General features: G+C 38.9%; 3 protein-coding genes and 1 non-coding gene across 4 annotated transcripts; 3 read left to right on the plus strand and 1 right to left on the minus strand.

The window, feature by feature from the left end:
• Positions 1–2073: 2073 nt before the first annotated feature.
• Positions 2074–13569, plus strand: LOC130178795 (protein bicaudal D homolog 2-like). Its single transcript, XM_056391287.1, has 8 exons — positions 2074–2565; positions 6173–6385; positions 7284–7436; positions 7724–8188; positions 9067–10062; positions 10273–10424; positions 10959–11190; positions 12233–13569. Exons 1-8 carry the CDS (start codon positions 2326–2328, stop codon positions 12233–12235), a joined length of 2454 nt encoding a protein of 817 aa, XP_056247262.1. The 5' UTR covers positions 2074–2325; the 3' UTR covers positions 12236–13569.
• A 752-nt stretch (positions 13570–14321) lies between these two features.
• On the plus strand, positions 14322–18540 carry card19 (caspase recruitment domain family, member 19). The gene is made up of 6 exons (XM_056391299.1): positions 14322–14409; positions 14902–15041; positions 15855–16011; positions 16126–16188; positions 16361–16426; positions 16567–18540. Exons 1-6 carry the CDS (start codon positions 14403–14405, stop codon positions 16674–16676), a joined length of 543 nt encoding a protein of 180 aa, XP_056247274.1. The 5' UTR covers positions 14322–14402; the 3' UTR covers positions 16677–18540.
• On the plus strand, positions 17619–17746 carry LOC130162112 (U6atac minor spliceosomal RNA). Its single transcript, XR_008826234.1, has one exon. It is a non-coding gene; the product is annotated as a U6atac minor spliceosomal RNA (small nuclear RNA).
• A 14-nt stretch (positions 18541–18554) lies between the features above and the next one.
• Positions 18555–23876, minus strand: ninj1 (ninjurin 1). Its single transcript, XM_056391341.1, has 3 exons — positions 23544–23876; positions 20290–20527; positions 18555–19590 (listed from the first exon to the last, which is right to left on the minus strand). The coding sequence occupies exons 1-3, from the start codon at positions 23598–23600 to the stop codon at positions 19448–19450; spliced, it is 438 nt and encodes a 145-aa protein (XP_056247316.1). The 5' UTR covers positions 23601–23876; the 3' UTR covers positions 18555–19447.
• Positions 23877–23966: the final 90 nt, after the last annotated feature.

Genomic DNA, 23966 nt, shown 5'->3' on the forward strand with positions numbered 1-23966 from the left:
AGTTGCAAATACATATTTTGTTGGTTATATTAATCTGTTTTGAATTCAAAATAGACCACTGGAACGAACCGTAACCATTTTCAAGTGTATAAAGTACCTCCTGTTGCAAAGGGACGGCCTTTACATCTCTTGGTATGAGCTGGCAGGTCTGACAGAAACCAAAAATGAACAGTGAGACTGTCATTGTTGAACAAAAAAAAGATTAGGGTTCATCTAAAATACCCTGTTTAACATTTGGAAAAAGGAACACCTGGTTAAAAAAATGATATCTTACCAGATATTATGCCCGCAATCTCAAACACTACGGTGCAAAACACACCAAGAACTGATGGAATCACCAGTGCTGGAAATGCAACACGAATATGCTTAAACAATTAAAGTCCATGTTATAAACTTAAAACATATAGGTTTGTTGATAAATTAGATTATTGGAAATGCACATTCTCCCAGCAAAGTGTAAATTAATTTGAGTAACTATTTAAGGACCTGTATGTCTACTTACAACGAAAGGGCCTATAGAGGGCTGCTCCACATCCCAAACCAAAGCAGATTGCATAAAAATGGTAATATTTGTCTGAAATTGTTCAAAAGAATGGATTAAGAATAAGATATATCTTTTAAACAAAGGTGAATTTATTTTAGGACATTGAATGCCACCACCCTCAACTACTGAAGACTTACAGTGACGGTAAAAGTCATAAATGTCGTCCCTTCCATATTCCTGCAAAAGAAACACTATCATGATTTCCTGGTAGAGAGGCGTCAGCACACAGAGTTTGATGGATAAACACAAAGAATGAGGGAAAGACAGTAGCATATAGAGAATTTAAAATATCACAATATAGTAATTAGATATATATATAGAGAGAGTAAGAGAATGGTTTACCATTACCACAGATGAAGGACCGTGAGACTCAGAGATAAAGTTCAGCTGCAGGCAAATTCTCTAGGCAGGTGTAGTATCAACAAGATATTCAGACATCAAGTAGACAACTTCCTGAACCTGGTCAAACCACTCTGCCAAGCTGTCTGCAGTGCATAAAAAGAAGGGAAGTCCCAGCTAAGAATGTTTTGCTTTCACATTCATATGCACTGCTTTTTTTTACACAGTCCGTCTTGAGGTCTAAGTGGGTGAGGCTCCAAGACAACAGGAAACCTTAGAGACCTTTCAGCATTCATAACAGTTTCAAAATCAACAGTTTTGTTTGGTATTTGGCATTAGAACAGTTATGACTGTAAAGTTCAGTAAACCGAGAAAAGAACACGTTAATACCTTTTTTCCTTTTAAATAGATGTCTAGCCGCAGCCCATATTTTTAAAAAACTTTCAGTCACTTTGGTAATGAGAGCAGTTATGGTGTTGGTAAAGCCACATTTATATCTGAATCACAAATAGAGCTGAAACAATTAACAAATTCAAAGTTTAGTCTAGTGACAGAAAATTTTCAGCAGCAAGTTTTATAATCGATTAATTTTGTCAGTTGTGATATTAAACAAATAAAAGCCAAATATTTTCTTATTTTTTTGTACTTTTCTGTCTTTCTGTTTTATATAATTTTAAATTGAATGTCTTTGGGTTTGGGGCTTTAAATTGGCAGCCAGTCATTGCTTTAGTATCTCCTTAGTTGTTATAGTTGTAATTTTATCATAGAATCTCTAGATGGCAGTATTGTGATGACGTCTTCAGTAAATTGCTGGTCCCTGCCCGCGCAATGCATTCTGGTACCTGAAGTCAATAAGGCGCTGAAGTACGTACAGACTGGAAAGAGGTTGCGTCAAACTTGAGCTGAAATAATTGCTACACTTGAACTCAGGGTATGTACGTTACAGGGCGATATTTACAGTTTGGGAAAAGACCGGACGTAGTGGAAGAATATAATAGAATTTATTATAATCTTTCGCATCAGGATCCACACTCCATCTCAGAAGGTGGCGGTAATGCACCTAAAAGATGTTTCCACCCGCCAAAACACAACATCAACAGCAGCAGCAACAGATGCAGCAGCAGCAGAAGAAGAAGAAGGAGAAGAAGGAGAAGAAGAAGGTTTTTTTTTTTTTTTTCCAATCGATGATCTCAACTGAAGTTTCTTCTGTCAGCTTCATGAGGAGGCTAAAGAAAGTCCTCGAGAATGATAAACGTGTCCTCTAGGCTGAGCTTTGTCGAAGACTGCAACGGAAAAAGACAAAGAGAACCAAACGCCTTTTAAGTCTCAACAATGCGGTTCAAACAAAGACGGCAGTGATTTGTGGTGTCGGTGGTTTTCTCCGCTGCTCCTGTTAGCCAGGGCTGGGTCCCGTTACAGTTCTGAGTCGGCGGCTCGCCAAGATGTCCATGGAGGAGCAGGAATATCCCGACGCCGTGCTGGTGACAGAGGCCGGGCCACAGTGGCTGCAAGCCGAGGTGGAACGTCTTACCCGGGAGCTCCGTGAAACGACCCATGAGAAGATCCAGGCGGCTGAGTATGGACTGGCGGTGCTGGAAGAGAAACAGCAGCTCAAGCAGCGATTTGATGAGTTGGAGACGGAGTACGAGACGGTCCGACATGAGCTGGATCAGCTGAAGGAGGTAATCCGAGGTCATAGCCACGCAGCCGGACACTTAAAAAAAAAAAATGTTTATGGTTGTAATGTTAATCGGTGTGTGAAGACTGTGTGATCTGGCAACTATTCTGTCGCAGCATCGTCAATATCTTGCTCACCTCCAGGTTGAACGTGTCAGTCTGAATCATAGTCTATAATCAGAACCATTAGGCTATAAGTGGTAGAAGCTGTCACTCTTGGCCCCGTGTCTGAAGCTCAGCCTGAACTTGACTTAATGACTCCAAGAACCATAATTTGCCATAAAGTGGAACTTGATTTGCTGAAAGCCTCTTGAAATATTATATGAAGTCTGTAAAAGGCTGTTGCAGATGGTAAAGATAGGGTAACCAAATGCAGAAATAAACTTAGAAATAAGGATAAAAAAAATTGTCATTACTTTTTGGTCACTTGCCTGTACTTGCTCTTGGTATGTAAGGCTGAGGCCTTCACATCATACATTTTCAGCTTCAGTAGACTGTGTCAGACTGACATGCCTATGTGGCCAAGCTGCTGCTGGTTGACAGAAAGTAGAAAAGAAATACGATTCAGTATTGTTCTGCAGTTCAGTCCATGCTGCTTTTTTTTTTATAGCCTCTTGTCTTTGGAGAGATATTTCTAAGCTACACCTACAGCAGCATCTGGTTTCCTTGAATTTCTCCTCTCTAGCTGCCCACTTTTTGGGATTTGTCAATATGGTTTGATCAGGAAAGCCCTTAGTTCACATGACAAAGAGGTTTTCATCTGTTTTCATGATCTGAAAATTCAGCTGCCTGAGATTGCTTTTACCCAACTAATTATAGCCTTAGTTATGACTTTGCTCTAGTCAAACTTTTCACATCCAATATGACATTTGTTCAGTGATTTGATTCTCACTTATGCAAACTACATAATGCACATGGTAGTCTGTGCCATCACCCCTCGAATTCTGAAGCAACTACTTGAAGTTTGAGTATATCATGTGCAGCCATCTCTGACAGTTACTGGAGCCAAAAATTGCCCAAATTGAGGAAGAGCCTGGACAAATCTGATTTGGGCTGAGGAAAAGCAGCAACCACCACAGCTGAATGTGAGAGGCTGATACATCTGTCAGTGCTATTGTCAGCATACAATACTAAAAACTTTGCCTTAATACCGTCTTAATAGAGCAATTGTTTTTAAAATCCTCACATCAACAGACATAAGAAGAAGCAACATTAGCTACTAAGATTCTAACTCTGACTGTATCTCAGGAGAGAAGTTCGGATTTTCCCTTCTGTTCAGTATAGTCTAGAGTTGTTTTCTTGTAGCCAGTTTATCAACCTTTAGAGGAACTGCATCCTAAGGCACTTCCACATTGGCTTTACCATTCAGCAGTTGTGGTCAACACTTGTTACTGACTAAACCTCCATTGTTTGGTCTTAATAATTTAGTGTATTGGGTTTGTTTGTACTGTCCCTCAGCTCAACCAATGTTCTTAGTTGCTATCTTAAATCCATGAGCTTGTATACAGATAGCTGCTTTAAATACCGAACAAGACATGCTCAAACAGAAGAAGTCAGGCTCTTACTTTGGTAAAAAAACTTGTTTATTTACAAGTGTTTCTACATATTTCTATATTTATATTGATTGATGAATTGCTCCATCATTTGGTCTATAAAATGTTATAAAATAGTGAAAAATGCCAGTTATACTTTCCCATAGCCCAAAGTCACGTCTTCTGATATAATACCAACATCCAAATTTAAAATATAATCAGTTTACTTTCATATTTGACAAAGAAAATGAGTAATTTCTCACCCTGAATAGGCTGCAACGAGAGAATGCTTGGCAATCATTGAGAAATGATTGAAACGATGAATTGATAATTGAGGTGGTTGCAGCTTCATTTTTCTGGCTCTCTATTCTCTGTGGGTCTTTGAATTACTTATACTTATTTGTAAGTTGATGGTGATTTTTTTGGCCACATCACGTTGTTCATGTCATAGATCACAGTCCAGTCATAAAGTGACTCACGGCTGCAGTCATTCTCTTGGTATCTCATGATTCTGACTGTTGCTTCTCTCTTTAGTAGAGAAAAGTAGGAAAAGAAGTCACCCATGAGCATACTCTGTGTATTTAGGCTCCTGATCAATTCACATCGCAACCAGTATATGTTTTTTTTTTTGACTGAAACTGTAGAGGGGGTCGTGGGAAGGAGAGCGCCAGCCCCGTGGTGGCTTTCAGGACTTCCATGGACAGTGACCGTTACATCACCAGTTTGGCCCAGTGTCAGTAGATGTTGGCTGGGTATCTAAAAGCTTTTAAGTCAGATGTCTTTGGGACTCTGACACCAACTATCATCCTATTAACCTGTTCTTGTGTTACCCTGACTGTCTCTTAATACTGTTAACCTCAGCCTAGACACTTTGCTTACTATTTAGCCATCAATGTATTCAGGACCCTGTTTGTTGTCACTCCATTAGGCCCCACTCTAATAAGTTGAGAGAAGACCCTGCCTTGCACACTCCTTTAATGTGGAAAGACAGACCTGAGAATACATGCATTGAAATGCACAAGTCATAAGCACAACCAGCGTCCTGTGAGTTTAGTTCTGGATATTGTGGCCCAACATGACTGAATGTACCACAAAACATCATCTTTACGAATAAATTATCATAAATATCCGTCAGGTTTGCCTTATTTTTAAATAAATTATACTCATTTTTAGAAAATGCAAGTCAGTGGGATAAAATATAAATAGTTTAAGGACTGAGTGATAGTCAACATATGGTTAGCTTTAGTAAAAATAAAATGACTTACCTTTTGTCTTTAAGTTTTGATATATAAAGTTTTATTTTGCTTGATTAATGTGACAGGGTTTTGTGCATGTCTGATGAATATCCATCAGGATTTTTTCCTCCCTGAATCGAGCCAGGGGGGGAAAAAAACCTGAAGGACATATCAAGGAGTGCTCTCTCCCTGGCTGAGCTCCACTCCAAAGAAGCTCCATAAATCAACTGCTGGGTAAAGTCTGGGTATAGGTAAGGAGAGGTTTGCACAGATGACTTGGCCGAGCTGTCTGGAGGTGATGCGTAGCTGGAGAGTGAGTGCTATAGTCTGAAAGTATTTGCAAGTTATTTTGAGAGGTTTAGTTTTTTGTGGCTTGCAACAGTGATGGTAATGGAATGAATTTATGCAAAAAGTCAGTGGCAGAACACACATAGATTTTTTTATGTGTGGGTGTTTTCATCTTTTTAATTGTGAAATAAAAATTTGTTTTTCTCAACTCAGATTGAACAGAATGAGGTTTTTTTTGTTCCCTGAATGTGGATTGGAAGGCAGCAGCTTCCAGCTTGCTCCAACTTGTCATATGAGCATGACAAATTCAAATGTATGCAGTTCAAATGCAATTAGTGCTTGCAATGACCTCTTTCCATGCTTTGTTGGTGTGTGAACCATTAATAAATGCAGGTTAATGTAAACCAGTGACTGATGGGGTATTTTTGAATAAGTACTCTGTGGCCTGTGTTTTTTCTGGACACATTTTCTGTGTGAGATTTTTAGACCAGGTGTGTTTACAGTCCTTGATCGAAGGAGTATTTGTTCTGATGTTTATTCTTTTTGTCTGTCCTCAGGCCTTTGGACAAGCCTATTCAACCCAAAGGAAGGTGGCAGCAGATGGGGAAAGCAGGGAAGAGTCACTGATTCTGGAGTCTGCCAGTAAAGAGGCTATCTACCAGCAAAAAGTCCTAGAGTTACAGAATGAGCTCCGACAGGCCAAAGCCTCCCTCACCAGTGCACAGGCTGAAAATGATCGCTTGTCCTCCATTGCCCTGGAGATGAAAGAGGTAATGTTTTAGATACATAAATATTTTGCACTCGTTACTGTGTTGTAGACTTAATTGTAAATGGATACAATTTCCATATTGGCCCACCAATTTACACTCAATAATCTATAATGACAAAGTGGAAACATGTTTTTAGAAAATTTTTGCAAATTCTTTAAAATTCAAAAGCTGAAATTTCCACAAATCCTGATTTATCAAACCTTATAATTACATTATTTTGCAAGTACCGTCAATGAAAACGGGATTTTACTGAGTCATTTTGCTGTCATGTACTTTTTTAATAGTAGCTTATACATTCTTGACACACAAATCCCCCTTTTACACTTGTTAACCATTTTTCTTAACTTGTGGTCAACTGAAAATCTAAGATGCCAGTGGCTTTCATGTGTTGCAGTACTGTAAAAATGTCCTGTGGCTTTTTAAAATGTAAGTAGTATATAATCAGTTATGATAAAAATGGTATTAAAGTTAGTAAAGCTAATAGATTTTGTGATGTACAGTGTGATTTCACTGGTAGTGAGTCAGAGAGTTGGTGCTTGTAGTGGGGGAGGGTCAGTTAGCAAGTTTCCACTGAGCCCAGCAGGAAAGATGATGTAATGGTCCACTGTGAGTGACACAAAGGATGTTCTCCGCCAGGGCTCTCTGTAGCATGCATTGGTAAGTGGACCATGTCCTCCTTCCGTCATTACATTCCCTGCCAAGGTCTTGCCCCTGTGGTATGCCAAACATGCGGACATGCTGATTTTCATTTCACTCACAGTGACCGGACCATTGCGAAGCTGTAGTTTTCACTGTCTGGGTGATGTTTCACTCAATCAAAGGCAGTGGACATCGATCCTTAATTCATGCTCATGCATCCTGCCATAACTTGCCATTGTTTGTCTCTTCCCATGTGCAGAATACAGAGCTGGCGGAGCTGCAGCGCAGTCAGCTACGTGATGACATCAGAGAGTACAAGGTGCGAGAGGCTCGGCTGCTGCAGGACTACAGCGAGCTGGAGGAGGAGAACATCTCTCTTCAGAAGCAAGTGTCTGTGCTGAGACAGAACCAGGTAAGACAAATAAGACTGAACACAATACTCACTTTGTTGCACATCTTCAACTGGGTGGAAATTATGTTTGATTAGATTAGGAATATAGTCCAAATACCTACATTATTGCTTTTAGATTCTCATATCACCACATAGTCATTATGTCATGTACTTCCAATGTAAGAAAGTGAAGTGCAAAACATGTTGCTGTCCCAATACTATATATTTGGCCTATTATAAGAATTACAGTGGACACAATTGAGGAAAATTATCAACAATTTTATTTATATTTTTGACCATGTGTACAGGTGGAGTATGAAGGTCTAAAACATGAGATTCGCCGTCTGGAGGAGGACTCCCAGTGCCTGCACAGCCAGCTGGAGGAAGCCATGCGTCTGAGAGAAATCGCTGAGCGACAGTTAACAGAGGCCTTAGAGACGATTAAAACGGAGCGTGAGCAGAAGGCCAGCCTGCGCAAGCAGCTCTCCCACTACATGACCATTGGCGGCTCTGTGTACAACAGCTCTTTCAATATCTCCATCGACAACCTGAAACTCCACGAGGATCCCTCCACCATCAGTGAGCCTGACAACGACGACCTAATCAGAGGCTTCGAAAATGGCTTGATGAAGACGGCTGAAGGCGATGACGACAACAGAGCTGCTGTGAACAAGAGAGGAGAGGCCTTTAAGCCGGCTCCCAGCCTGGTGGACGACCTGCTGAGCGAGCTCAACATCTCTGAGATCCAGAAACTTAAACAACAGCTTGTGCAGGTATGAAGTTCACAAGATGCACTTTTACCATAAGACAATACTTTCTCAATGCAACGTGTTGCCTGATCCATTTAGTTTTCTAGTTTTCAACTAGAATGAGTTGAGAGCAATGGATCAGTAGATTTAGCTGTAAACTAAGGTGCACAGAAAAAGAGCGGGCTGACTCTTTATTGCTGGGCACATCTTTGAATGGTTGTCTGTGAATATTCATCTGCCCTGAAGTTTACTCACGCTGATAGCACACACAGCCGCTTCAGCAGGGACTGCAACTTCACCTAGACATACCTTATGGTGACAAAACCATAGAATTAGATTGAACAATATATCTGTAAAACATCAACATCACAAGCATATTGTAAGTTGTTTCTACAAAAAGAGACTGTTGATAAACTTCTGTACTGTGGCACAGATGTTCTTTTCCATTTCAACATTAATGGCAATCACTCTTTACTTATCTCGTCCCAGTAATCCAATTGTCTATTGGACCAGAATAGAGAAAATGAATTAAATACACAACGTCATTCGCAACTCACTATTAAATTAATCTAAATAGATTACACGAGGTTCAGGAAGAAATATTTACTGGGTGATTCCTGAAGTTATTGAATTGAAAAAAAAAAAAAAAAACACACACACACACACACACACACACACACACACACACACACACACACACATACACACATATGAATGTATGTATAGTTATTAAAAATCTAAAATATTGCTTCACAAGATTACTCTTTACATTAGACACAGTCAGAGCTTCTTGAACGGTCCACATTTTTATTTTTATTGGGATATTTGCTGAAAATGTTCTTTTGTGTTTGATCAGTGCTGTGAAGTTGGCAAACTAATCTTTGATTTCCTTCTTATATTAGGTGGAGCGGGAGAAAGTGGCCCTGATAAACTCTCTGCAGGAGACCCAGAAGCAGCTGGAACAGGCTTATGGGACTGTGTCTGAGCAAAAGGAAACCGTCAACAGGCTGACTGAGAATCTCAGCGCAATGAGGAAACTTCAGGCCAGTAAGGAGCGCCATTCTGCCCTCGACAGTGAAAAAGACAGAGACAGCCATGATGACGGAGACTACTATGAGCTGGACATCAACGGACCTGAGATCCTAAAGTGTAAATACACTGTGGCGATGTCTGAAGCTGGGGAGTTGAGGCAGGAGCTGAAGACACTGAGGGCAGAGTACGAGAATTGTCGAACCCGGTATGAAGATGAGCGAGCGCAGTTGGAGAGCGATGTCCAGGACTTGAGGTCAAGGTTGGCGTCCCTAGAGAAGATTAGCCAAGCAGACAAAGCGGAGGTGATTCGTCTGGAGAAGGAGCTCCATCTGGCCAGCAGGGCTGCAGGAGAATCACTTGGCAGCCTTAACGTGGCCCAGGATGAGCTCATAGCTTTCAGCGAGGAGCTGGCCAATCTCTACAACCATGTGTGTATGTGCAACAATGAGACCCCTAACCGTGTCATGCTCGACTACTACAAGGAAGGCAAGGTCATGGTAAGAAGGGGGCAGGAGCAACAGTCTTTCATTCTTATCAGTAATGAGCTGATCCCTGGGACTGAACCTGGAAAGTCAGACTCCAGCATCACCACAGTTTCCCCAGCTCCGGCCCCAGAGCACCGCCCAGAACCCATGAACATCTATAACATCGTAGCCATCATCAGGGACCAGATCCTCCACCTTCAGCAGGCCGTAGACCGCACCACAGAGCTGTCACGCCAGAGACTTGCCAATCTGGAGCTGAGCACAGTTGCAGACAAAGACAAAGAAGCTTGCATGGCAGAGATCCTGAAACTGAAGTCCCTGCTCAGCACCAAAAGGGAACAGATAGCCACTCTCAGAGCTGTGCTGAAGGCCAACAAGCAGGTCAGAAGACCACTCTGTGTCTGTATGTGCATGCTTGTGTGTATGCATACCTGCTGTGTTTTTTTTTCTCAGAGGAAGGATGTTCATTGTTCCTCACACTGACACACACAACAGAATCGGATCATTGGCTTTAGCTTAAAATAAGCGCTGAATTTAGACTTTACTTAAGTGTGAGCAGTTAGTAATTATATAAAATCTTATTCTCTTTAGACCGCCGAGGTTGCTTTGGCCAACCTGAAGAGCAAGTATGACAGTGAGAAGGCCATGGTGACCGAGACAATGATGAAGCTCCGCAATGAACTCAAGGCTCTGAAAGAGGATGCTGCTACGTTCTCCTCTCTTCGAGCCATGTTTGCTACAAGGTATGATTATACATAATCAATGATTTACATTTACTTCCCGCTAAACAGAAAATTAACTGTAATGTGGCATCCTGATGGCCAAGGGGTCCAGGGCACACGCTATAACTCATGCACTATCTGCTCTGATCTGCTACAGGAAACATTACAAAAATATCAATAACATTGATTTATCTTTATGTTCTGCTAATTCTGTCTCTTTTCAGTGTCTTTTCCTAGTAATGATAAAGAATAATTCAAAACTTTAGCGCTTATTCTGCAACTGTTTTGTTTGAGTGTCTGTCTGTGTATGTTTGTGAGAAAGACACAAAGCATTGTGGGAACAGTCTGATGTAATACTTGTGCGAGTCAGCTCGCAGGGACCTCATCCTCCCATCTGGAAAATGCTGTCTGGGGAATGGAGAAAACATGTGACAGCAGCAGCAGCAGCAGCAGCAATCCAAGGCAAACTGCTCCACCTGCTGGTGATAATGCTTATTTCTTGTTTTCTCCCCTCTCCCCTCTCTTTTTTCCGTCTCTTCCCTCTCTTTTGCTCAGGTGTGATGAGTATGTGACCCAGCTGGATGACATGCAGAGGCAGCTGGCTGCTGCTGAGGATGAGAAGAAGACCCTGAATTCTTTGCTACGTATGGCCATCCAGCAGAAACTGGCCTTAACTCAGCGCCTGGAGGACTTGGAGTTTGACCATGAGCAGGCAAGGCGCAACAGTGCCACAGCAGTGGGAGGCAAAGGCAAAATAAAGGGCAAAGGAGCCGCTTCCAGCCATCATGTAAGTCAGAGGCTGTACTGCAGAGCTAACTCCGGGGTCACAAAGCATTCTTTCTACCTTATGGAAACGTCTTCATTTGAAAAGTTGAGTGTATGCAAAGGCTAAAAGAAACACAAATCTAACACTGAGCTCTTTCGTAGCCATTATACCTCTAACCTGCTATATGACATAGCGCCATTATTACTGCTCAATACTTTTGCACTGTTATAACAGTATATGGTGCTCATAATGTTAGACTGGTGAACCATTTCTTTCTTTTGTGTAGATTTTAGTCATTTTCTACCATAAAACAATTGCACTTTTAGTTTGAATTGTTGTTGCTTTCTTGGTTAAATTAACACACAGCGCCTGTTCATTTGGCACAAGGATGGATGATAAACACAAGTGTCATTTTCCATGTGATATTTATATCTTTATTTGGCTTGATAACCAAATGAAACTGGAAGCCTACACGCTAATTTCAATCCAGTTGCTTCCCTTCCAGATTTGCTGTCATAAGTATAAGAAGGTATAATTTGACATGGAAAGTACCAAGCTTTTATCCATGTGTGAACGCTGTGACATGTCAGTGTAATGGTGAGTTGTTCTGTGGCTAGACATGGCAATTAGGGTTAAATAATTGATGGTACCACTGGGGATTTTATATAGGACAAACTAAAAGCCACCAAAAATGTATGTATCACAATAAATTATTTAATTGATTAGTGCAATATTCATGTTTTTCTTTACTATTCTCTATATTCTTAAATTGTAAAGGTTTGTGTCAGAATACAAAGGTGTAAGAAAGAACAGTGGCAAAAAGTTAATAATTAGTAAAATAGTGTTGAGCTGACTAAAACTTCCCTGTTGCATGAGTGACTCATATGTTAAGACTGCATGCATAACACATCTCAGTCCTACTTCCCACAGCCATCTTTTCTGTGTGCTAACTTTCCCAATTGCTAAATTCATTCATAAATTCCGTCTGACTAATGTAGTGAAAATTTGAATCAATCAACAATCAATTTAATGTGGTTTTCTTCTGTTTTCTTTCCATTTGCAGTAAATCTATCTGCCAGGTGGCCTTAAGGAGGTCTGTCACAGTGTCTGTGAGAGTCTGTGCTCCTGGGTTCTTCACTCTCTAATCATGGTCCAAATCATGTCATTGCTTACACAAGAAAATGTCCAACAGTATTTGACAAGCGCCTTTTTATTTTTTAGAGTGCCAAAAAACAAAAATCTCTTAAGGTTCTGTCAAACCAGTGTGACTGCAGAAAGTATGAGTCATCACATCAGCTGGACACTGCAGTCCTTCAGTCTTCCAACAATGTACACCACTATTATTACTGAACCAGAGGAAAACTCAAGATGAGTGTTTTGCTGATTACTCATTGCCTGTGTTACCCTGACTGAGCACTTTTTTTATTCGCTCTTAGTTGATTCCTCTTTCTGTTTTAAAGTCATACTAATTGTTTCAAGTTATATACAATGTTTTACTGTGTGTGCACGCCAGGTTCTTGATGACATTTTCAAGTGATTCAGCATATTTTTATCCCTATTTGTTTGAACAAAACCAGAGATTATGTGGTAATTATTTTTAAAGCAGTACTTTCAACAAACTGGTTGAAATCAAACAAGAGACAAATAAGCTTTTCTACCATAGTTGTTTTCCTTTTGGCCTTAGATTAAGTGGTGCCTTTCTGATTTTTGATAACCATGTCTCCTGTTTAGCTCATTAAAACATAAAACAATACTTTTTTTTTTCAATGTATTCAATTTATATGATCCTGCAGATACGGAGCTTCAAGTTCAGGGTCTTAACTAAATTTTGTATGACTGAGTTCCTCCTCTGTGGACATGGCAGAGCTGTTACAAATTTCTGTATGCTTATTATGACTGAGGAAGAGTATTAATGCAAACCTTATTTAAAGATTTCTAAGTTAAGGTCAGATGTTAATAGTATTCATAAACTTTATTCATGAAGGAGAGTCTGTAATGTAATTGTTTTAATACAATTTTTTGTAAACTGTTTGAAAATCCATTGTCTGCAAACAATAAGCCCACAGTGCCATTTTGTGTCGTGTATACAAGTGCAATTTGCAAACATGGCAAAAAATGTTGATGCGTTGTAAAAAAAAATATTTTACACATTGTCGCTCACATTCTTGGTCCTAATTGATTTTTATATGTTTTTACTATAACTGCAATTATATTTATTTGACACTGCTCAGACTACAGGATGTCACCATCCTTTTCGTTTCATAAGGGAGTTTGAGTGGAGGTGGCTGCTCAGAATTTCAAGAAGACTAAACTGTGGTAAGACGCTCAGAATTCATAACTGTTGGCTACTGTCTTTGCTTCCAGTTGTGGCTGGCGAGGAAATAAATCTAACTTTCACAATTCTGAGGTCTTTGTCCTTTTTCAATAAAACATAAGTTGGCTACAGTAGGTCTCACAATAAAGGTTACTTCTTTCTTTGTTGGAGAATTAAAGACAGCAAAATTTTTTGAGATATACAGACGTAACACACACAAACTTATTCTATTTTACTTGTCACTATTGGGTACAATATTTATGATTCCATGGGGTGAGTACTGGATATATTGGCAATTCTTTTCACTGTGTATATTCTTTTTACCCCTTAAACTTACAGATCATTAAGTGGCAAAATACATAGTGTATTATTGTGTATACAAACAATACAAATTATATAACATTTTAAATAGGTAATACAATAAATATTGACCTCATACCTACCAATAACAGTAACAGTATACAATAGGTAGAAGAAATATTCAGTTCATTTTACAGTAATACACACCTTTTGTTGTTCAATCTTAAAGACTACATGGATAAATTAAATTCTGTTAGAAGGTATTGTTATTGGAGGATGATTAAAGTGAACATGTGAAATATTCCCATTTAAATACTGAGATTTACAATAAAAGTTGTACATTAGGAAATGAGGTATAATCTCCTAATCTCTAAAATAAACTTCAGTATACCACAAAATTTAACACAAGTTGACAAGGATAAATCATAAAATAAAAACTTAAAAAACATAACTGTCACTGCCTAGCTTAGATTTGTTCCATTCATTTCTCTTTCCGGTGAAAACTAAAAAGGAAGAGTTTTTTTTTTTTTTTTTTTTTTTTTTGCAAAACGTCGACGTAAGGCGCGGCTGAAGTGACGTCAGAGGGCGTGTCCAAACAAAGGACAGAAGGGACTCCACAATGGGAGGTTCGTGTCTTTACTTAAACTAACTTACTAGAGAAACGCTCACTTTACCACTTATTTAGACTTCTGTTTCGCTTTAATATCTTCTCAATGGGTCCAAAACACGAACAGTAGCATAAGTACTAACGACATGAACGACTTGTCTCGCTTTACCAGTGACAATGTAACGCCTCACTCCAAGTCCTGTTGACGTTTCTGAAAAGTTTTTCCAAGAACATATTTGACCGGAGACAGATGCTTACTTTTCACTTCTCTGTCTACATACAAGTTAAATGACAATGAAGTGTTGTGTCGAGACATTACCAAACCATGTCCACATAGCTACTCCTCTCCTGCCACACTTGCGAGAAAAGACACTTAGAATGTCAAACTACCTCTCAGAAGCCTATAACCTCAAGTGAAAAGGCTAGCTTATTATCAAAAAGTGTAGAGGGGAACAAGGGTCTTGATGAAGTATTAACTTCTTTTTCTAATTCCTTCTGATAACACGCACAGACAGTTTTCATGAGCAGCTGGTAGAAGACAGCGCCTTCCTCAAAGCTGAGCAGAGACTGGACACAGAGTTGGTGGACAAACTCATCCTGCAGCTCAACAGAATCTACCCGCAGATTCTCTCGGACAAGGAGGCCACCAAAGTAAGTCCTCATATACAATGTGCGTCACTGCCATGGTGGCATGTTGGCAGTGGTGCTGTCACAAATAGAAGATGCATCACAGTGTAAAATTATTCTATTGTCAATAATAGTTTCACACTAAAAATGTACGTCTATGTTTTATTTAAAAAAGGTTATTTATTATTATTTATTAATAGTAAAGGTATTCATCACACAGCAGAATGACCACTGTCAATGTAATTATCTTTACTGGAGTATTAACTTGCAAGCAGCAATTAAAACTGTAGCTATATATGTGTTGTAGTTTGTAAACTCATGGTAGGTTTGGTAGATCTTTATAGAATCTTGATTTGAAAAGTAATTAGTAGCCTAATTGTAGCTGTGCGATACATGTAATGGAGTAAGAAAGACATTATTTCCTCCTGAAATTAGGTCAAAGAATGGTACTTAAATTTTTTATATATTTAAAATTGTACTTGCATGTTTAAAATGGTACTTACTTTTATGACTGAAGTAAATGTTATATCACTACATGTAAAATTATTCTAATTCTTCTCAAGCACCTGACAGGCATCGTAGATTCAGATCCATGGTCGTTTCGAACAGTCACTGTGGTTAAAAACTGTATCAAGGAAATTATGTCTTAGAGGCACTAATTACATAACAACACTTTACTGTAAATAAATGAAATAATTTTCCATAATCTTTTGCTCTGAGCTGGGCAATCCACCCAGAGTATCTGGATACAAGCTCCAGTGTCAGTAAGCACCCTAGGAATAATTACAGTTTTGGGATCAAAAATAGCCTCTTATAATCCCTGTTGTTGTTATCCAGTTCCGAAACTTGGATGTGCCCACTAGTGTTCGACTGGGTGAGCTCCTGACAAATCTGCAGGGCAAAGGCGAAGAAGCATGCAAGGAGTTTTACAGGGCTCTCCACTTGCATGTAGAGGAGGTATACTACAGTTTGCCCACTCGGCTCCGCCTGAGAGGTTAGTCCTTATCATTATTTAGATATTATAGAATGGATTATACGTATTTAGTTGTGTATACTAGTGTACTCTACTTTTTATTTGCACACCAAAAGTAACCTGTTCTGCTTCCAGATGCCTTGGATCCACTTGCATCTCCACATGTCTACCGACAGCGACATGTTATGAATGACAGAGGTACGTTGTGAAAGGAAAAGATGTCACTGTGTCACCAATGTAAACATTCAAACTGTTTTACTATTCAAAAAAAATCTGAAACTGCTAAATGTCCACCAGAAGATGGGTCAGGTAGTTATTTAACAAGCACACCAGATAACAAATTACTTTGGCATTGTTAACCTCTCTCCAGGTCCCCTCTTCTTTCTGGGATGTTTCGGCGTTGCTGTAGGGATGGCTATACTCTATTACTACAGTGGTAAGTTGTTTTCCAGTTGTTTAACTGAAAAATCACCTGACATTGTAATTGTGGTGATTATATATTGCCAGTGTTATTGGATAGTTAATTTGTAACAGCTGTTAATTTAGTGTTACTAAGACAGTGTCCTTTTTCTGTAGAAGCTAAAGTGGCGGGAGGCAGTCGGGCCCTCGGGATGGCTGCTCTGGGTCTGAAAAGAAAAGCTCAGGAGGTTCTTGTTTGGTACACGGAAGAAAGCCTCATGAAATAGGGGGCGATTCCTTCATACCAGGTGCTTCAGCAGTACTGCTCTATAGAATAGCCTACTAGTCATACCAAAGCACAGCACACTATCTTCTCAAGGGTTCAATACTAATTTTGTACACAGTTTTATAAATTATTTTGTTACATTTGGCGCTTTGCCCCACTTTACTCTCATGTTTATGTCTATTTAAATAGGTTAAAGAAATGCATACTCTCGATTTACAAGAAGATTAAACAATGTAGTGTCACAAATGTGGTGTAAAACCATCTTTACACCAAGGTTCAGGTGGGTAACACCTAAAGTATTTTTTTGCAGTATGCTGAGCTATGTACATTTATTTGTGTAACTGAGAATTATGCTGCCTTATCTGCTCAGTCACCTCTGATATCAAGCATATTGAAATAACTTCAGTGTCCATCCCGAATTAATTCAGACTAGAACATCATCGCCATCTTGCGGTCAGAAGAGGAGCTACAGCACCAAACGTAGCCTGGTTTATATTGGTTTTCTAGAAGAGCCGCCGAAGTTCTGCTGTTCACATTTAGACAAAAAAGAGATTAGTCCCGTGACCAGCCAGATATAATATTGAGCAGTAGCTACATTGTGATATTTCAGCATGAATGTATTATTAGGTCTTGTATTACATCCATGTATTTCTGTCCAGTTCATAGTTTATAGCTTAGCGATCACGTGATTGCTTCAACCAATGATATCCCGCCGTACCAGCGCAGTGCATTATAGGTAGGATTACGACCAAAATAATTTAAAATATAAGAATATCTAAGAGTTGTGATAATGAAGCGTTAACACAGATCAACCGGATATAAAGGAAACATACCAGAGTTTTGTTTTACAGATATAATACTTGGAAACTTGGGAATGCACCATAAGTGAAACTACGTTGTATAATTCCTCATCTATATAGTGACGTGTCTCCTCCATCCTATCGTGTTGTATGAAAGGAGAGAAGGTTAGCACTCCCCTTGACAAGGATGGAATTGGCCCTCGTGGCCTGCAACACATATACGGTTAAGGCATTGCCACCTACTTCGTGGCATCTCTAACCAAGTTTTTTCACGAGTTAAACATTGACTTTAGACAAAGACTGAGAACGTTAACAAACAATGACTTATCTCAAAGCACGTCTCCTGTTCACACTATTTACTTTAAAACAGGAAGCATGCCTGAATATTTCCCCTTCTTGTTTCCTCTGGGTCAGCTCAGGATGAGACTTTTTTTTTCTGGTTTGCTCGTAGCAGCCTTTAGCCCAGTGCTGAATACACGAAGGATTGCTGCAGATTTTACATTTGTTGTGTTCTGTTCAGTTTGTGAGAGATTTATCCCAGCCTCAATAATTGATAGATATTGCGTCCAATACTGTGGATATTTTCTTGTTCTTAATGTGCCTTTTTTCAGTTAGTTAGTTAGTGATGAGCCTATTTTAAATACAAAGTACTGCAGCAAATTAATAGACCCCAAAATGGCAGACATATTACATTTGATGGTATTTCTCAGGCTGTTTGTAAACAATTTCATTAAAATGTATGACATAGAGCTTCAGAACATAACAGTATGGTGCTTTGTTAAAACCTATTTCTATGTGATGGAGGTTAATCTTCAGGATTTCAAAAGGTTATGTCAGAAGCGCCTCAAGATACTTTACAGCTTGTATTTGTAACACTTTTATAATATCATTCTAAAGGGAAATATTGGTGTTTCATTTGTGTCAGTTGTCAATTCATGTCTACTCATTGATCAGTGCCTAACAGTCACATTCTCTGTGCACTCTGCCATGTAAAAATGCCTTATCATATGATTGAGACTTGTGTCTTTGTAAAATAAAAATTATGCATGATAATCATTAACAACATATCACTTTTGTAGTTTCATTTATAAATTTATTCAAAATAGTAGTCATAATGTGTAAAACAAGATGATTTAGCAAAAAGCTAAGGAACATTTTTTTGGTCCTTTAAAAATAAGTCTTTTAAAAATAAACACATACATACACTAAAAGATATATTCGCGTAAATCAGTTTAAACATTACATTACTAGACTTTGCATAGAACTTAAAAAAACAAAGGTCCACTTCATTGGATGAGGTTTAAAACGCTTTAAAACCATATATTTTCCCCATAATAAAGCTGTTAGGTAATACCTCGATCAGCAGTAGAGCCAAAATGGATCCTGTTGCAATTTCATTTGGATTATGCTGTGGTGACTGTTACGTTTTCTTCTTTTCAGTACACATACATTAGGCTTATTCTGACAGATACTGACAAATTTAAACTTCCAAATAACAGTAGAACGTTTGTTTGTTTTTCCCCAGGAAACATTAACAGTGGTTGTGAGTGACAGTATATAGACAGTATATTGCTCCTAATATGTTTGTTTTCTAGGTAAAGGCAATTTATTTGCATCGGCAACCTGAGCATGATAAGAGGTAACAAAGGGGAGAATTGCACCGTATCAAATGAAAACTGACCAGACATTTGTCCACAGACATAGTTGGTGAAGAAGGGAACGCCTTAAACACACACACACACACACACACACACACACACACACACACACACACAGCCACAGCAGACAATGTCACTTGATCCGCGGGGTACGTTGGGCCTCCTCAAGCTTGGGAGATTGACTTACAGAACAGCAAAGGCACCTGCATGCTATTGAATCTGGTGAATACATATCCTGTCCATTTTTATAAATAATGTGGAGGTCCATCTTTACTGAGTTCGTCAGTAGGCTTGGTAGGTCATGTAGCAGGTGATTAAGCACTTGGGATGGGCTGCTGGACACCGAAGGCTGTGATAAAGACGTTGATGACGACGATTATAAAGACAAAGGCTGTGGCAACATTTTCCATGATGTTCAGCTTGTAGTGCATGCTTTCGTCATTCAGGTTCCACTTAACTGGGGACAGAAACATGACACATGAAGATGTTACAGTTTTGCTTAGACAGTAGGAGTGACCTCCTTTTCCCAGAAGGTGGCAGCACAGAGTTTCCTGTCAAATTTGCAGGAAAGCAATCGTTACTGAAGACTAACATATAAATTAACAGCATCTGACAGCACTGGCCTCAGGTGAATAATTAGCTTCTTCCTCCATTAGAACATTACACGCTTCGCTGGTCTGAGAGAGGCACCTGTGTGAATCTTCTTTTAGTCAGAGGGAAGGTTTGTATTTTTACACACCCTCTTAGTACTGGTAAATCTCCTATGACATAATATATTTTACGATAATGAAGAGAGCTATTTTAAATTGGAAACAGCAGCAAGCAGAGGCAACTTGGCAGCTACTTTTTCCTGTTGTGGCTCTCTAAACTCAGTCTATGTTTGTTTTCTAAGTAAAGGAAATCATTTAGGTTGCTTATCTTGGCATTGCAGGACCAAAACAATACATATATATTTTTTAGTATGCCTTAGTATTAAACTAAGGATAACGGGTTTAATATGCTGCACAGATTATAAAACACTTTGAAGCAACATATGGGATTTTGGGCAAAATAAACAAAACTGACTTTACTTGGCTTCACTTTCTGTAAATCTTCTCATGGGTGATTGAATTGAAGTTTGCAAAATAGAAGTTTGCGAAATGACCTCCAAACATACCTATGAAGATGAGCATAACTCCCACCACGACTTGTAGGATGAGAGAGATGCTAATAAAAGTAATGAGGGGCACATAGAAGTTGGAGTCTGGTCCTTGCTGCAGCACAGCCTTTAGCTGTGAGGCATTAGCCATCAGTAGAGCCACGTCCAGCATACTTTCTGCTGCACTCTTCTTATTGGCATAATGGTTCATGTTCAGGGGTCTCGGTTGCCTCCTCCATGGGTCTCGCAGCGGTACCTGAAAACAAACACAGACCTTGACATCAGTATGACACAAAGAATCACATATAAGTGACATCTGGTGATATAATATCTGACGCGTGGGCTTGATAATCTATTTTCAGCAAGGTCAGTGGAAGATTTCAGATTTGTCTCCAATGTTCTTTTATTAATGGTTCTATTATGGTGGATTCCATTTACATTAAAAAATAAAGTAATCAGATGTCACTAAATAATTCTGTGATTTAAAAACTAGTAATAATAATGAATACACCTCTAAATAAGCCTCAACCATCAGTGTGCTGTGTTGGTAAAAAACTCTATCTTGACCATTTTTGACTTTTACAACTGTAACACTCACACTGCCAACATGCCTGATTTTCTGTCCTGAAACTTGTGTAAACGTGGTATTTAAAAAGTTTCTTTAACATGGAGAAAATGAAAGCACTCCGCTGCTGCCATCACGTTGGATTTCATGGAAATATGGCAGACTGGATCTAATCTAAATTCACATATGTCAATAAACTCAAGGCCTGTTTAGTACTATCTGCTGTACTGATGACAAGAAGAATCACATTTAACTGACATACTTCGTGGTAATTGTTTTGTAATACCATTTAGTGTGAGTGTTATAGTATTCATGTGTGAATCACTTTTTAGTTTGACCGTTTGAGTTATAGAAGAATTTAACCAACTGAATAAATTGAATGCATGCACTACGATGACATCAGACCTGATCAGTATGATGACGAAAATGTGACACAAAATGATGCAATCATGGTACTCTTTTCGAGGGAAACTATTAACGGAAGTGAAAGTGTTTGGTCAGTGACAAATTTAAACAGGGAAATTTTGTTTAACAAGAAAGTTAATTTTGTTGGTTTTAGTTCAGGGGTCAAAAATAATTTGTCACATCTTTTGTTTCAAATTGACAAAGCCATGAAAACACAAGAAGCTAAAATAGCCTCGACCCAAATACAGTGGAAAAATTGAGTAAAGACTCACGCAACATAGTAAATGTGAAAGCACAAACTTCTAGCAATAAGGAAACTCACTTGCTCACCACTATCATTATCAGATTATTATTAGATATTCCATGTTATTTCTTAAGTAAGTAAAACAAAATATGAAATATGTATCCTTGTGGAGAGTTAAAGTGAGAAGAATTTCATGTTCCAGTAACTGCCAGATAGACTGGCTAATCTATCCAGGAAAGGTTTATGTCAAGGAGTCCATTTCCTTCCCTCTTATGGCACAGCAAAGAAAGAAGTTGTTTTTTCCCCGTTTGTTTTAAAACTGAAGTGAGGATGTGGTAAACGGTTCATTTAAACAGCATAGACATTATACCGCAAGAAACCAGGGTCAATACCAAGACCCCTGTTAATGCTTAGTATGAGTTTAGTACAGTGCTCAGGGTTTCAGTTCAGCTGCTCAACTCAGCATTCACCTTTCTTCACAGAGGAAGAAGGGTTCTCTCATAGTAGACCAAAAGATGAATATGAACGTTCACTAGTTGTCAATCGCACGTATTGAATTCTGTTTTGGCAGTTTCATTTTTAGTTTTGGTAACTGACTTCTTATAATAATATAAATATAAATATAAATAATATAACTATGAGTAGCAGACATTACATACTTACTGTACACTGCTTTATGTATTTTTGAGTTGATATAACTGTAAATCACTGTTTTTATTTATTTATTTATTTACCTTTTTACTCATTTACAGGTGACGCTTGATACCATGTACAATACATTACTGATTATTTCCAATCATAATTTTTCTAACAATGAAGCTTATGAAAGCCTGAAACTGACTATAATATTATTATCAAAACACAAGTTCCCAGAGCCTAAGGGGACATCTTCAAATTGCCTTTTTTGTCTGACCAACACACATCACAAATTTAAATTAAACTTAATTATACTTATATTAAACTTATATGAAAGTAAATTGTGACATTTGGAAGCTGGAAGCAGCAAATGTTTCGCGACTGTCTTAATAAATTCTGTAAAAACTGTATCTATCTTTAATATAGTTGTAGTTTTCTGTCAGTTCCAGCACTGTAAACATAACAGTAACAAAGATTACTGAGCATCCCCCACTGTAATTTGCAAAAAAAAAAAACCAAAAAAAACAATTACATTGCACTTCTAATAACTATACTAATGTAACGCAAACAAATATCATTAGTCAGTGAAATAGCCAGAAGCAGTTTTACTTTTTAATATATAGACAATTTCCCATTTAATTTTTGTAGAGACCATTTTCCAAAGTTATTTTTATTGGTGTTATTATTATTGTTGTTGTTGTTGTTGTTGTTGTTACTATTATTGTTGTTGTTATAAAGCTTGTTAAGCATGAAGGTTTTTTTTTAGCTATTGAAACCTTCTGGTCCAAGAGCACAGACATTTGGACAGACCTTCCTGATAAAGGACAAAGACGAAGATAGGGGATATATGATTCTTGAGTGTGACCAAGTTACCGTTACAGTTTTAGCCCATTAGGTCAAATCATAATCCGGGCTCGGGTCGCAGGCTGAGCTGATCCACATGGATTCCTTTACAGGACAATGCTCGTACACTGTTCTCACATGGTCCTCTGTGTCGCCTGTCATTACAAAACTGAATAACTGAACTTTGAAACCTTTGAGGGCAACAGCAGAGGAACAGAGGCAAAGTCCAACACGAACCCAAGAATCTTTGGAGATGAATGAAATGTTCATATTAGTTTTGAAATTGGAGCTAATCCAAAAATCAAGCTAGCCGGTTGCATTAGCTTAATGAATTCTTGTCCGGTTGCGTCGGCTAACATCAAACATAAAGATGTCTGGATGGATGAGAGACTCGGATGAAAAACAAGAGAGCCAAATATTTCCTGTGATACCGATGAATATCTCTAATTGTACTGACCGGGGAGTCTTTCTGTGGGAACTCAGCCTTGGCTCAGTTTGACCAGGACATTAGTGAAGGCTTAACATTATTGAACACGAAGCTGTGTTTCTCTTTTGTACCGGGGACCAGCGCCGCCTTACCTCCACCTCGCCGTTTGGGTCCGCATCCCCGTTCATTTCCAAGTGATCCGTAGCCATCTTGTTGATAAACTGCCTTGTATCCCGAACAGACAGATCATGTATATAGAGGAAGAGTGTTTGGTCCAGCCGGCGGGCACCAGCTCATTGTTTATAAAAACTGCTGTGACGACAAAAGGGGAGAAAAGCCTCAGACTACCGCCCCTCAAAAGTGGGGGTGGCGATTCTTCAGAAAGCTGTGGTTATTAGGAGAAGTGTGAGGAGGTCAGGATAACCCATGAGTGTTTCTGTTCATGGGTACATATGAGTATTTCCGTTCAGTTGGACTGAAAGGCTGATGGCGGGCAGATGATGTAGTTGTAGACATTCATTGACAGACTCTACAGGCAATGTGACTGTATACCGCCACCATGCGTTTCAACGCGA

This window comes from Seriola aureovittata, chromosome 2 (assembly GCF_021018895.1).
Source record: "Seriola aureovittata isolate HTS-2021-v1 ecotype China chromosome 2, ASM2101889v1, whole genome shotgun sequence".
Classification (NCBI taxonomy): Eukaryota; Metazoa; Chordata; class Actinopteri; order Carangiformes; family Carangidae; genus Seriola; species Seriola aureovittata.

Bases quoted from the DNA above. Each gene is read 5' to 3' on its own strand.
- card19 (XM_056391299.1), top strand. The intron at 16,012-16,125 runs GTTAGTCCTTAT...TTCTGCTTCCAG, and splicing joins CACTCGGCTCCGCCTGAGAG to ATGCCTTGGATCCACTTGCA. The intron at 16,189-16,360 runs GTACGTTGTGAA...ACCTCTCTCCAG, and splicing joins ACATGTTATGAATGACAGAG to GTCCCCTCTTCTTTCTGGGA.
- LOC130178795 (XM_056391287.1), top strand. From the start codon at position 2,326: ATGTCCATGGAGGAGCAGGAATATCCCGACGCCGTGCTGGTGACAGAG. The intron at 2,566-6,172 runs GTAATCCGAGGT...GTCTGTCCTCAG, and splicing joins AGCTGGATCAGCTGAAGGAG to GCCTTTGGACAAGCCTATTC. The intron at 6,386-7,283 runs GTAATGTTTTAG...TCCCATGTGCAG, and splicing joins TTGCCCTGGAGATGAAAGAG to AATACAGAGCTGGCGGAGCT.
- ninj1 (XM_056391341.1), bottom strand. From the start codon at position 23,600: ATGGCTACGGATCACTTGGAAATGAACGGGGATGCGGACCCAAACGGC. The intron at 20,528-23,543 runs GTAAGGCGGCGC...GTTTGTTTTCAG, and splicing joins ACCCAAACGGCGAGGTGGAG to GTACCGCTGCGAGACCCATG. The intron at 19,591-20,289 runs GTATGTTTGGAG...TTCTGTCCCCAG, and splicing joins AGTTATGCTCATCTTCATAG to TTAAGTGGAACCTGAATGAC.